The 15,909-nt window shown below is 33.4% G+C and overlaps 1 protein-coding gene across 3 annotated transcripts in view; it reads right to left on the bottom strand.

Moving 5' to 3' along the window:
• LOC145259675 (regulating synaptic membrane exocytosis protein 2-like) overlaps positions 1 to 15,909 on the bottom strand; it is a 602,608-nt gene that overhangs the window by 138,314 nt on the left and 448,385 nt on the right. For all 3 annotated transcript variants that reach the window (XM_080117339.1, XM_080117347.1, XM_080117356.1), the window contains 2 exons: positions 15,576 to 15,695; positions 442 to 562 (listed from right to left, as the gene is read on the bottom strand). In XM_080117339.1, coding sequence (XP_079973465.1) covers positions 442 to 562; positions 15,576 to 15,695 — 241 coding nt within the window. The remainder of the gene's footprint in view (positions 1 to 441; positions 563 to 15,575; positions 15,696 to 15,909) is intronic.

The raw sequence follows: 15,909 nt of genomic DNA on the forward strand, positions 1-15,909 counted from the left end.
CGCGCGAATTCTGTGGTTGTTTCTCGTTTTTATATGGTCCTCTTCTGTTGAGGATTTTAGTTAGCCAATCAGCTTTCTAGTATCCACCGCGCCCCTTCCTATCAGCCAATCGGCATGCATTTTATCGAACAAAGGATCTGTTTTAGAACTATTTATATATAATTGATTCATAAAATTGATGTGTCAGCTGACCGGCTTCGAGCTGATGTTTTTAATTTCAAAATCTAAAATAACGTTGGGGCCCGTTTTTTAGGTCACCCTGTATATATATATATATATATATATATATATATATATATATATATATATATATATATATATGAGCGTATGAAATAAACCCGTTTACCGCATCATAAAATCGCTAGATAGAGAAATCATTGCAAACATTCAACTTCTGAAATTCAAACTGTAAAAGGAGAGCCAAAACAAAGAAATACTCACGTGATTGGTCTGTGCCATATAACAACTTGGACAATGTTTCCAGACCTGTCCATAATTTCCTGCGCTTCTTCGTATGTCACGTCTACCAAGGATTGACCGTCCCATGTCAATATTTGATCCCCTATGAACAAGAGACAAGATAATGAAAAACAAACGAAAGATAATCACTGCATCAAGCCAACCAATATGAAGGCTAGTAATACAGTTCGAATGACACGCACATACACACATGCATACAAACACACACACACGCATATAAACACACACACATACATACACACACACACACACACACACATATATATATATATATATATATATATATATATATATCCACTGAGCGTTTTCGTTTTTATACAGCCCATCGTTGTGGTTAAACGTAGCAACCGTATCAACCTAATGTTTATAGATTCATTAATGCATCGGAATATTTTATTTATTTAATATAACGCGAGAATAGAGAAATTAAATTGTCACACATTGCTGGGGTTTTATGATTAAAACAATCGACACATTGTTGCCAAAAACTCGCTACTCCAAATCTCGGCATTCTGTTGTCAAAACTCAACTCTAAAACTCGACACTTCTGTTTAAATTCAACTCTATAACACGACGCACTGCTGATAGCACTTACTAATCTGACATCCAAGTCCAAAATCAACCCAGTCTCGAAAAAATAAAGCTGTTTAATATACAACTGTAAGCATTCAATTTGCATATTAAGTGACAATATCGCAAGCATAGGAAGAGAAAAAACGGTCATTTTTTTCTTTTTTCTTCATTCTTTTTGTCTGCACAGAATTTTCCAAACTACACACAAGCAGGTTTGTACTAATTTTTAAGTGTTTAATTACAGAAGAACAACTTATTTTGCCTTTGGTAACATTTAAGACTACACACTCCCTAATTATTGAAGATCATTTTACATTATAAAATTCCATGTCCAGATTGCTTTTGCTGAGTAAAAGCCGTGTGGTTGGTATTAGTTTACTAACCTCAATTCCCTCTACATGAGGTAATTGTTTTAGAGCTATTGATACATCGTCTGGGAATCCCTAATCAAAGCAAGTTTGGCTGTATGATCCAGCCCTATCTCTATGTATCATGCTAGTCCAGTTAATCTTTTGATTGCATTTGCTTACACATCAACTGACTCTCGTGTCCACTTGAATTACTTTAACTTTTCATATGCTTCAAAAAGTCTTTCGGTAAATGCCGTTACTACTCTAGTTTTATCTGTTTCGCATCTAACTGGCCTTCTTTGATCCTCTCAAGGTAGAGAGCCAACACATCTCCATGGAGAAAGAGGGGAATAAAACTCGCTAGGTTTTGCATATTTTCAGCTTAGTACATTCTTGATTCACACGAGCACATCACCTTCTCCACTACAAAGCGATTTTATAACCTTTCTCAATCTCAATTGTCCTGATTCTATGATCTCTACAAGCCGAAATAGCTTGTGGTAAAAGCAATCAATTGTTAAATCGACACACTGCTGCTAAAGAGTCGCTACTCAGAATCTCGACGCACTGCTGTCAGAATTGAACTCAAAATCTTGAGACTTGTTGTCACAACTCAACGCCAAAACTCGATACTTTGCTGTCAAAACTCAACTCCAGAACATGAAGCACTGATAACAACACTTGCTACTCTGGCATCCAAATCCAAAATTGACTCAGTTCCTGAAAAATCAGGATGTTTATATTTAACCGTAATCATCTTCCTTGCATATTAGGTGACAATATCACAGGCATATTAAAAAAGCGATATTTTTCTTTTTTTTTTCTTCATTCTTTTTGTCTGCATGGAACTCTGCAAACTGCACACAAACAGGTTTGTACTAATTTTTACTTGTTTAATTCCAGAAGACTAACTTATTTTGACGTTTTAGCATCTCAGGCCACACGCTGATAAATTCACGGTGGATTCAATGGCAATACGGACATAGTTTGAAGCGTAAAAAACGGTTAAAACGCAGTGGAGGAGAAATCCATTTTCTTTATTTATTGTTTATCTACGGCAAATGAGAAGAAAGATAGAGAGTGTTGTCAGATATCAGAATTAACATACAGAATGTTTTATTACCACACAAGAGAAGAATTTAATAAACCAACGAATACATTTCATTTGTTAATAGTTTGCATACGACTGACGAGAAAAACAGTAATGGTTTAAACATTCGATCGAAAATACAGGAAATTAAAATACAGGGTGCATACAGGAGAGCAATGCGTAAGGAATTGCTTAAAAATGAAAATATGCATTTTTTATGATGACCATTTTGCTAATGGATATGCTAACTATATTATTATATCATATTATTATAAGCATCGCATAGACGTTTGGTTTTAAGATGATTCACCTCAAGGTATGTGATAATCGCAAGGAACAATATCGACTATGTCAATCAAGCAAGTTCCATCTTTTACGTTGTAATGTTTGCCACTCATTCAAAGTTATACCTGTTCGCAGAAATAATTTGGCGAGTTTTGCTTTCCAGTTTATCCCATATATATACGTGAAATTGTTAGAGAACTACTAGCTTTCCTTATTGAAAGTGATGTAATAGTCTCAAATAAAGGCGAACGGGACACGAAGTACAAAATATTTTGTATATGACAAAATAGATATACATTTAATTAGACATGTTTATTAATTTTACCTAGAGAGATAAGTGTTTCATACTAAGTCTCACTTTCTCTCTCTTACTTTTTCTCACCGCCACTCTTTCTCTTTATATATTGTCACGATACGTCCCGGTTGAAAACTCCCAAAAGGGAATTTATCCCCGAAACGCATCATAAAATAATTAAAAAAAAATGTACGTGCCGGCAGTAAAATTATCACAACCCAGTAGCACTTACCCAGGTTCTGGACAGTACATCCGTCGTCGAATTTCCTTATAAGATTCACGGTTGATGAAATACCAGGTAATGAATAACGGAACAACACGGTTGTTTATATATTATACGCATGTCATTTATTGTGCGTTAAAAATTCAATAATCAAGAAAAATATTAAAAGAAAATAAGAAAACATGCAGACAGTGTACAACGGGTCATAAAAGGAGGGCAACACTAAAGAAAACTGTTCAGTCCAGCAAGTCGACATTGTGAAATATAGTGGGGATATTGAATAGTACTTAACTGTGAGAACGTGCGCACAACCGATGATTGGGTATCCGAAAAAATTCAGTGTTCTGAAGTTATAATGTGAGGTAGTCCCATTCCATTGCTTGTCCACTTGCATTCCCTCGTGTTTCTTTCTCACTTGTTTCTCAACCACCGACGTTTGGCTGGGTTCTTCTCGTATCTCGAACCAAGGTGATTTCGTAATTCTGATGAATTCCCTTTTCAGCTCCAGGGATAAGGCTCAGTTGAGAGAGTCGTTATGAGATAAGGGGGGTATTGAATAATACTTAACTGTGAGGGCGTGCATTCAACTGATGATTAGGTATCCGATAAAATTCAATGTTCTGATGTTATAATATGAGGCAGTCCCATTTCACCGACACGCGAGTCGATATCCTTCGAAGTTCGCGTGTCCACTTGTCTTCCCTCATATTCCTTTCTCGCTTGTTTTCTCAACCACCGACGTTCGGTTGTGTCCTTCCCATATCTCGGACCAAGGTAATTTCGTAGTTCTGATGAATTCCCTTTTCGGCTCCAGGGATAAGGCACAGTTGAGAGAGTCGCCATTTCACCGCATGAGTCGCGTTGCTGCTGTTCAACGCGTCTTTTCCACTCGAGGATATGTCCAATCCCTATCTCTAAGCCAAGGTGTTTTCATAGTTTTACTGTGTTCACTTTTTGGCTCCAGAAATGAGGATTAAGTCGAGTGACTTCCAATTTATCAAGCGAATCATGTTGGCCGGTATCCGTCGCATTTTTATTATCGACATTCGTTCGACGATGTGATCAGTTCCATTCTTTTTTTAAACTCTTTTTCCGTCCACGCCACTCCCGCCAAAACGGGGTTTTCCTTTCCTCCTCCTTTTTTCCCCCGCACGCTGCTTCGTTTTTGGGGTGGAGGTAGGGGTGTCTGGATGATTTCTCGCCGTGACCTTGGCACGTGTTTTTGACGAATCACTCGGTGGGAAGGGGGAATGGCGATGGGGTGTTTAACTCGCTTCCTTTTATGGGTAGACGCATGGATATTTGGTTGTCGTATGTCTCGATAGCAATGGGTGATGTGGGGGTGTCTGGTCGATAGATATTCAAAATGAATTTAAAAAGAGAGAGGGGGAATGGTCACTTCTGCATTATACCCTGTTTTCCCGTGACAATATATATATATATATACACACACACACGCACACACACACACACACACACACACACACACACACATATATATATATATATATATATATATATATATATATATATATTAGAAGATTGCCTAGCGTTGCCCGGTATTAAACGTAACGTTAAATTCCTTAAAAATGAAGTAAAAAATAAACGAAAATAAACCGATACATATGCATGTGAATATTATGTTTTTTTCTAAACAGTTCTCTTCTTGCAAGTAAAACAAGCTACTCGAATTAAGATCGAAATCAAAACGTAATGACAGTGAGTTAAGTACGATAATCATTAGACCAAATTAACAAAATATTTAAAAAGTGTTTTCAAACCTCGTGAAACAGTTGACAAACAGATAAAAATCCAATGCCCCCATTTATAGCAATTTTTTTCAATTTTTACCCCTTAGCAGCTCTTTTATCCGAATGAAAACCGATAACAAAGTTGTCTACATGTCTGAATACCCTATATACCAAATTTTAAGTCTGAAGATGAAAAATTCGTTGAGTATATAGGTTGATAAGTGTAATCACACACATTGTCATTTATATGGATATACTAGCAGGCCGCCCGGCGTTCCCCGGTCGTAAGTCGTATCATGTGCATGCGAGTATTATCTTTTTTCTAAACAGTTCTCTTTTTGTAATAAAAAATTACTCAAACTAAGATTGAAACCAAAACCAATGAGTCCAGTACGAGAACCATTAGACCAAATGTAAGAAGCGTGTATAAAAAAAAATCGAGTGTTATGCGTAATCTAATGAGAGGGAACACAGTTGTCGCTAATAATCTCCGACTAGTAATGCATAAATACTGAATAACATGATGACGCACACACAAACACACGCACGCACACGCCCGCGCACACATATATGCACGCACACACACATACAGACATACACGCTCGCATTCTGTATCGCTCACTCTACCAATGGAAGTGTTGACTGAAAGAAAACAGGGAACGATTATTATTAGCCGAGAAAATAGGCTATGTTTAAATGCTACAAGGAGGTAATGATCAAACGAAAATAATTACGTTGAATCACGATAAGTGTAGACTATGAAATAGTGGCCCCGGTGATGACTAGAGGTAGTGAAAGTAAAAAATAATAGTGGGTAAGTACTCTGCAACCACCCCTAAGGATGTCTTAATTGGGAGAGTGAATCTGAGCGGAGAAAATGATAGCAATTTACGAATTGGAATGAAATGAAATAATTAGCGGCAGAAAACATGCCTGGGATACATGTCGCTACCGTGGCCATTTTGGATTCGAGTTCGAACCTATATTTTCTTTAGCTATTATTTCATATTGTAGACATGAATTTTATTATATTAGAGAAGAAGAGAAGAGAAGAAGATGTATATATATATATATATATATATATATATATATATATATATATATATATATATATATATATATATATATATATTAGCATTACAGCCCGGCGTTGCGCGGGTGTTTGGATGTGTCTGTTGAGCAAAAAAAAAAAAAAATTGGAAGTAGGAAGGCAGGCTCGAACCCGTATCGCGAAGGAGGAAAAGAACGAAGGAAAAAACCTGACATTGTTGCTATTACATTCACTGCCAAACCGGAAGTGACTTATGTTTAAATTAAGGCTAGACAATAGAAAGGAGAGGATGATTTTCAAAAATATGGGCGAAAAAAAAGCGACCCCCCCTCCGTCTAGAAAAGTGCCCAGTTTAGGGTGAATAAATTAATGTTTTTATCCAATTCTTCGATATTTGTCGTCTAAAAGGTAGAACTTCAAAAACAATACTGATCTTGTAAAAATCTGTCGCCTGTGTCGAAAGTTTTAGGCAGATATGCAAACATAGATACATACATACATACATACATACATACATACATACATGCATATATTGTAACTAAAAATTTTCGACCCAAACCGATTAAAAAGCTTGCCCTATCTCTGAATACCCTTTATGTAAAATTTCAAATGTTTAGACCAGACATTGTCTGAGTAATTTGGTAGAGACCGCAGAGGTAAATTTTTTTAACGTTGACCCCTATTATGACCCCTTAAAAGTTATTGTTTGAGGCTCAAATCAAGTTATTAAGTTAGATCCATGCCGAACAAACCTATATCTAAAATTTCAAGTGTTTAGACCCAAAATTGTCGGAGGAGTTTGGTAGAGTTCTGAAAGGTCAAATGGTTGAACTTTGACCCCTTAATCGCCAAATTTCTGACCAAAAACCGATCACATCGATTTTCCCAAATCTCAGTAACCTGTATATCAAATTTCGAATCTATAGACTAAAAATTGACAGAGTTATTGCATAGGGAAATGTACACAGACACACAAACAGACAGACAGACACTTTCACTTTTATATATATATATATATATATATATATATATATATATATTAGTGTTGGGACGATTAATCGGAATCGGAATCGGGAATCCGAAAAATCGGAACTTTTGGGGATATCGGAATCGGGAAAATTTGAGCCTCATTTTCGATCCAAAACGATTCTTTTATTTTTTTCCTGGAAATTATAAAGAAACAAACACAGATGTTTTTATTTATTTATCAGAAGAATATGTATTTATAACAATAAAGCAGGGAACAAGGAACCAGTGTTTCTGGGTCCAATGTTATTATTTTATTGGTAAATTATGACAAACAAAGTAAATAATCAAGAGTTCGCTTACTGTTAGGAAATCTTTTGAAATACTCACACTTATTTTAGCACCTAGGTGATAAAAGTCGATACATTTCCCCTCAGAGTTCACAGTTAAATTAAAAGGGTTAAGCCGCTCCGGACAAGTTTTATTTTTAATTTTTCTGGCGCGATCTGGTCTCGTGTTGACTGGAGTGGTCCTCTTTGAAATAATCCTATGTTTTATTACATTTGTTTATTTATTTATTTTGCCACATGTGAAAATCACATAAAGTATCATGAGTTAATCAAAACTAATGATAAAATACGTAAAAGTATGAACGTTAGAGATTTATTAAATTAAATTTATAAAATTATATGTACATTTTAAACTATTCACTCAACGAGATTCTACTTTTTTAAGCGATTATGTGCGAACACACTGAAAAAAAAACAACAAATAATTATTATAGAATTTAAAGTGGGTTGGGTTGCACATATATATTTAGCGTAAAATGATCCCCCTTTCCCGGGCCATTTTAAGTTTTAGGGCAGTTAACCAAATTATTTTTACCATTAACCTTATGTCTGTCCGACTATGTTATAATACCACTCGTAATCGTTTTATTTTTCGCATTACCGCACAATGACTATTCGCAATGACATATTTAATACGAATTTTGATCAGGAAAATTAACATGACATAGGCTTTAAAATAAATAAAATCGATCACTCTGTCTGATCCGAAAGAGCAAAAATTTGCCGTTAACTTTATATGCAAAACCGACTTTTGTTGTCTTCTTTTTTTTTTTCAGGCCGTTTACACGTAATCGCCTGAAAAAGGAAGAATCACATTTTCACATTTTTATTTTCTGGTGGATTAACATAGGTTGCAGAATTCTAATGATAACTTTATTTCTTTCACAACAAAATGTTACAATTGCAAATGGATGAAAAAAGAAAACAAGTCGCGATAATTTGTTTACAGTTTTCAAAGTAATCACTTTAAAAGAATTTCACCGAAATCGCCTAAAAATAGTAGGATCCTGTTTTGGGGGATTGGCTAATTGTAACTTAAGATCTTAATATCCACATTTGGTATTATTATTATTATTATTATTATTATTATTATTATTATTATTATTGCTGTTGTTGTTGTTATTATTATTGTTGTTGTTGTTGTTATTGTTATTGTTGTTGTTGTTGTTGTTGTCGTTATTATTATTATTATCATTATTATTATTGTTATTGTTGTTGTTGTTATTATTATTATTGTTGTTGTTGTCATTATTATTATTATTGTTATTGTTGTTGTTATTATTATTATTATTATTATTATTATTATTATTATGTACTCACTAGTTCTCACACAAACCATCAAATATTCCTCTTTCAGATCAACTTATGTTCTCTGAAGTCTGAGTGACAACAAGTCTCCCCAAACTCCAGTACTTTCCACCTATTTCGAAAATCTTTGCAAAAAGATTTGCGTTATCGCATACTATTGATTTCTCATTGACGGCGACCATTGGTCTTCTCTGGAATTTGGGTGAAATAAGCCTCCCGAAGGTCCAATTCCTCTTTGCACTACTCCAGCGGAAGTCTGGCTAGTGCTTTCTCTCCTCGGTCTTTCCATCTTCCTTGGCCCTCATTATTTGATTTGGTGCCGGTTTATGATGATACTCACAAAAAGAGGGACGGTATCTTACAATTATAAAGTTTCAGTTTTTATGATTCCATGCGATATTCTTTTGTGTTTTGTACCTGTAACCGTTTCTGTGTCCATTTTGTGTGTAATTCATGTGTAGTTTTAGTCTCCATAGTCCACATTCAAGGTTTTTCTTAATATTTATGCAGTTTTCATTATTGAATTCATTGTATCAACTCTGTCATCCGTCTGATTCCAATCTCTCCAATTCTATTTCCAAAGTTTTTCAGTATCGTTCCTAGCGCTCCTACTATAAGGTTGCTGCAAAAACAATATCGTTTTCTCACATATGTTATTTTAATATATGATTTCTGAATTAATTCACTGATTATATAGCCAGATTATATAATATGTTGCAATGCGTTTTTCGCTCTATTGAATCTCGTAATTCGTTACCATTCTCTATCTATTCATTCATTTTTTGTAGGCTTTTCACCAGCATGGATAAAATGGCATTCGCCCGATCAGTTACAAAAGAAACATTAGAGAAAAAATATACGCGGAAATTACCCGGTGGATTATGGATAAAATGGGCAAAATTGCAATTTACAAAAAAAAAAAAAAAAGAACAAAAAAAAAGAAAAGAAAAAGAAACAACACATGACTAATTAAATATTTATAAATTTTAAAGGAATCGACATCGAAATCGGGAATCGTATCAGAATCGGAAATTTAGAATGGAATCGGTAAATGGATCGGAACCGGGAAAAATTTTGGAATCGTCCCATCACTAATATATATATATATATATATATATATATATATATATATATATATATATATATATAAACGTATATATATATATATATATATATATATATATATATATACATAAATACACACACACATATATATGTGTGTGTTTGTGTACACACACACACAGACACATATATATGTGTGTTTGTGTACATATATATATATATATATATATATATGTGTGTGTGTGTGTGTGTGTGTGTCTGTGTGTAAGTTTAGAAGCCAAATCAATGCATATATGTATTTTTAAATACATATTTTTTAATTAAAAATCCAATTTGTTTCAACGACATACGTATTCTCGGAAATAATAACATTTACTTTGTCTTTCGCTTATTTTGTTTTGTTCGTTGCATGTTGTCACTAGAAAAATCTGTAAGGTTTTTCAACGGTGATTTCCTTTCAAATTTTAAAGTTAAGAATAGTTTTCTTCGGTATACAAGCGTTATGTAATTTGAAATCTGTTAAAGTTTGTATTTTATAATAAATATATATTTCTTATTTACAATCAACTTAATTTCAATGATATACGCTTTCTTCATAAATAATACTATTTTCTGTTTCTTTCTTGAGATGATTATCTTCTATCTATCTTCTTCTATCTATTCTATATAAATAAAATGAACTCGTTTTTTCCCGTCTGATTTTGACATTAATAGGATTAAAAATCAAGATATTTCATGCAAATATAATATGCACAAACGGCAGAACAATATCTGAGGTGTGTTATAGGCTTATTATTTCTCAAATTCCTCGATAATCTTAGATTTCTATACTTTTTCTGCTGAGAAGTCACGGCCAAAATCGGTTAAGATCAATGGAAGTGGTAAAATATTTTCTCTCTAAAAAATTCCTCCTCCCCCTGCCACCACTTAACACCGTTTGGGGATCGTTCACAAGGAACAGTTGAGAAGATAACACCGGTTTGGCTTCGTAGTTCTTTCATGTGAAGTTATTTAAAATCACTAAACTAAGCTGCAGTGCTCTGTGGCGTAGTGGTTAGCGTGCTGGACAATTCACATTATATTTTCACGTTCGCGCCGACCTACCGTAGTCGTTTTTTTTTTCCTAAACTACTGGAATGGACTTTTCTTGGTGGCCGAACTGTTAACGTTGCAGATGTGTGTGTTTTTTTTCACACTTTATTTTCCTACTTTTACTCATGACTCCGGGTTTGATCCTTCCTACTTACCTACCATAACATTTTTTAAACCCCCCCCCCCGTCCCGGAAACAAACACTCGGGCAACGCCGGGTACCCCCGCTAGTATATATATATATATTTAAATATATCTATATATATTTAATATATATATATATATGTATATATATATATATATATATATGTGTGTGTGTGAGAATAATGAAAATTGTATTCCGAAGAGATAGAGAGATAAAAAGGAACAAACCGGTTCACACGTCCATCAACGTTTCGTTCTTATTGTATCACCCAAAAGAAGTCTTACAGTAAAGACGAAACGTTGACGGACGCGTGGCTTGTTTTGTTTCTTTTTTATCCCTCCCTCTCTTACTCTCTCTTTCTCTCCCCTCTCTCTATCCTCTCTCTATCCTCTCTCTCTCTCTCTATATATATATATATATATATATATATATATATATATATATATATGTTTGTGTGTATGAACTAGCTGTTGCTCCTGAAACAATATTTGCTCAACAAAACTCATCTGAATCACTATTTCAAGTGTCGTATGTCATATTGATAAATCCAAGTTTTGTTTCAAGTTATGGTTCGTCATGAAGTTCAATCTTGCTCGAAAAGCTCATAAAATGTCCGTTCTTTGGGCTGAATCTCGCGGAATGGTTTTGCAAACCAGCGGACATAAAGATTGCCGCCCGCATCATGTCCAAGCAAAAGTACTGAACCATATGAAATCCTCATCGCCTTTGGTATCGTATAAATCAAAATCTGACAGTGGTCTTACAACAATGTCCAAATTTGAGCCACGTTGTTGAGACCGATGGATTTTCCTTTCTTGAATTACGTACTTTTCTAGAAATATTGATTTACAAACTATTGTTTTTCTAACGCGCATTATTCCCATAAACGTATTGCACAAAAATTATAGCTCTGGGAATAGTCTCATTCAAGATTTGTTAAGAATTTGATATTACAGGTCACTCAAAAATTCTGTTCTTCCATATTGCTAAATAAAACATTTTTTGAAAACCCTATATGCAATTAAGAGTAGACATTTCCGAAGTTAACCACTTCTGTTCAACACACATGGGTATACATGCATATCTAGGCAAACTCATTTCTCTTAAGCCTATTTGTTTAAATATAGTACACCATTAATGTCTGCATAATATTGCCTTCATAATTTTTTATAATTTCCGTTTTCTGGTTTCTGCCTAATATTATTATTCTGAACTAAAATGCTTATAATACAAACAGTATCTTATTAATATAAAAACCACCACTATGCTTTTTACTCGATTACTTTCCATGAAGATGGATCTTGACTATAAGCGAATACAACAGATATACTGACTAGTTCCAGCTCTAAATTAGAAAACACATACGGAAATTAAAATCAAAACAGAATATCATATTTAATAACACACACACACACACACACACACACACACACACACACACACACACACACACACACACACACACACACACACACATATATATATATATATATATATATAAGGAATGTTGTCTGTGTGTATATCTTTGTGTGTATGTCTCTGTGAGTCCGTTCCTTATGGATATGAAAACAAGCTGGCCTGATTTTTATGGAATTTAATACGAAGGTACTTTATGTGCCTGATAGTGTTCTTAGAAAGATTTTTTTTATCGGAATGTCCTCGATAAGTATCGAACAACGATGATTGGAAAAATCCAGTGGCAGAAGGAATAGGCAATTTTTCCTAAAGTATACGCTTATTCAGCCTAACTTCACGAGTGTTTTTGAGAAGTTTTATTACTGTACAAGCAGAAAAGACCGACATATAAAATCAACATTACGTTCTTCGATATGACAGGGGTGCGTTCGAAAAGCACAATTGAACTATGATACTTGGCTTTTGTATTTTAAACTTAAATTGAAGTCATTACACAATATATATATATATATATATATATATGATAAACAGGAGATTATCTAAAGTGAAATGTAAACTAAAATGTATTGTAGACTAAGTCGCTGCGTGGAAGCGGCGTGTAGAGCTTTCTCTCGGTGCACTGCGATGGGTCCACAACTAGAGCAGGCAATTAATCGATTTGATTAAAAAGTGAGCGATTTAACCGATTTCAATGACAATGAAAATATTGGAGTGTGAAACATTTGTTGACCATTATTCAATCCCGGACAACGTTGAGTTTCCCTATATATATATATATATATGTATATATATATATATATATATATATATATATATATATATATATATATATATATATATATATAATAGGATCCGTATTAATTTTAATGCTTCAAAATCTAGCTCATTCTAAAGTCTAAACTTTAGAAAGAGTTATTCGCAATACGAATCATGTTTTATTTTTACTTAATTTAATTATTCCTAATACGAACCATGTTTTCTTTTAATTATTTTTGCGAGAAAATAAAATTTTGAAGAAAAAAAAGGTTCGTTTCTAACTCATTAGATTTCCCTTGATATCTGCTCTTTGAAAAATCTCATTATTTGATATTCTAATCTTCCAGTTAATTCTAAGGATTCCTCTCAGGCAAAATTTCCCAAATGTTTGATGTACGTTGTATTAAGTCATTAAATGCCAATTCAGAATTTTGGAGATGAGGCATTTAATGTTTGTATTGTTTTGATTGCTCGGACAATTATTTTCATCTTGAATCTTATTGGCACAACGTTTCGGTCGATCAACCCTCCGACCGACGTCAGGTTTAAACTCTATGTTCTTTTCAACTAAGGAATTGAATTTAACCACATTTGGAATCCATTATTTACAAAGTTATATGGGGAAAATAAGAGAAGAAACAAAAACGTAATTAAAAAAAGGTTTCTTTATTTAGTTTTTATATTTACCCTTCCACAAAATACAACCAAAGGAAGTAAATCCTATATAAATTACAAAAGATCTTATATTTCCTCAAAACCTCTGGCTTTAATGGATCGAGATTAAAACTTGCTGCTATGGTTTCAAATAATCTGAAATAACAGCAAGGGAAGACTTTATTCAAAATATTTCTCATATGTTATATCTCCCCTCTTTGGTTTTCATACATAAAGTAAATTTCACAGTGTATAAGGATTATTTGATAATGGAGATATTCATAATCGTACCCTATTTCCAAAAACAAAAGGAGCGATATAACAGATAAGAAATATTTGGAATCAAGTATCCCCTTGCTGTTATTTCAGATCATTTGAAACATAGCAGCAAGTTTTAGTCTCCCCTCCATCAAGGTCAGAGGTTTGGGTGATATATATATATATATATATATATATATATATATATATATATATATATATATATATATATATATATATATATATATATTCCCAGAATTTTTAAAAAATCTTTTTACATTTTTTTTTTTTTTACTCAAAGCTCCTTTAGACGATATATTGAGTTTTTAGATATGTATGGCTAGGTTTCCTTCCTCTTATTTATTTGCCTTTTCTAGTACCTAAGGTACTTAAGCTTTTATGCATTTTTATTCTCATAGCATTTATATGCTAGTTGACATGTCGCCGAATAGATCTTGTAATCTTATTATTATTAAATTTACTTATATATAATATTTTATTTTTTATTTTATAAATCATTCATATATATATATGTATATGTATATATATATATATATATATATATATATATATATATGTGTGTGTGTGTGTGTGTGTGTGTGTGTGTGTGTGTGTATAAATAGTATCGTATTGTTCTACATTTTCGTATTGAGGAAGTGGTATTTTCCACTTGAAAGCCGTGTATGTAACAGCTGTCCTGTTTTTAAATCTCCGAAACGACTACATGGTAGGCAGCTTAGGATCCCCATTTTTCTAGTTAAAAAAAATAGTTAAGATTTTTATTTAATGTATATCCTTATAGAGTTGAATTCTCTTATAATTGTAGACTTTTGAGTAGTCGGCTAATGCAAATACTGTCTATTTCTATTTAACAATATAAGTAATGGCGTAGTTTGCTTGAAGCATTGTTAGAGAATAAAAAGTATTTTTATATTTCGGATCGAGTAATCCTCAGTGTGGATTTTTCTTTCGTTTGTCTTCTTCTTTTTCCTTGCAACGTTGTAAAGTTACTTTCAAGGACATTTGATGCGTATTTTGTTTTATTCAAATTAAAGCAGCGTTTCCATCTGGAACTCACACCCTTGACGTTATTCTCGCGTTACCTACGCACTATTCCAACATTTCAAAATACAGCCGCTCAGATACAACGCGCGGCTCTTTACAAACAGACTTTTCTTTCTCCAACTTTACAACATGGTAAAAAAGAAGACGAAGAAAAAAAGAAAGAAAACAACATACTGAGGATGGAGTATAGCTCCGAAATATATTTGTTATAAATTTCAAAGAATTAAAATATTTGTTTATTTCCTAATATTACGTTGTGATTTTGTTTCAAGCACATGTGATGCGTATTTTATTTTATTCAAATTAAATCCACGTTTCTATATGAAACTCATACCATTGCTATTTAACGCATTTTGTTGAGACTAAAACACGGAGAAAATTCGGCAAACCTCAATAACTGACTGACCTTCGCGTATATTGCCTTGAAGATCGGCAGGTCCTCCACTTTCAACACTTCGCACATAGGCGCCCAATCGGTTGTCATCTCCCAGTTTACCGCCAACCACTCGCATTCCCAGACCGCGAGCTGTAAGCAAGAAAAAGGATACACAATATGAATTAACATTAAAATATTGCAAGTAAAAGAATGTTTCATAATTACTTTATTAACATACTAGTTGAAGTACCTTGATGGTGTAGTTCAATAACGTAAAAAAAAAAAAACAGCTAAATTCTTTTAATGCACTCAAAACCAAACTTTTATCTTTTCATTACTAACGCTTAAGTCTCCCCTTGGCTCC

This window comes from Euprymna scolopes, chromosome 3, assembly GCF_053919585.1.
Source record: "Euprymna scolopes isolate OS-2025 chromosome 3, ASM5391958v1, whole genome shotgun sequence".
NCBI lineage: Eukaryota > Metazoa > Mollusca > Cephalopoda > Sepiida > Sepiolidae > Euprymna > Euprymna scolopes.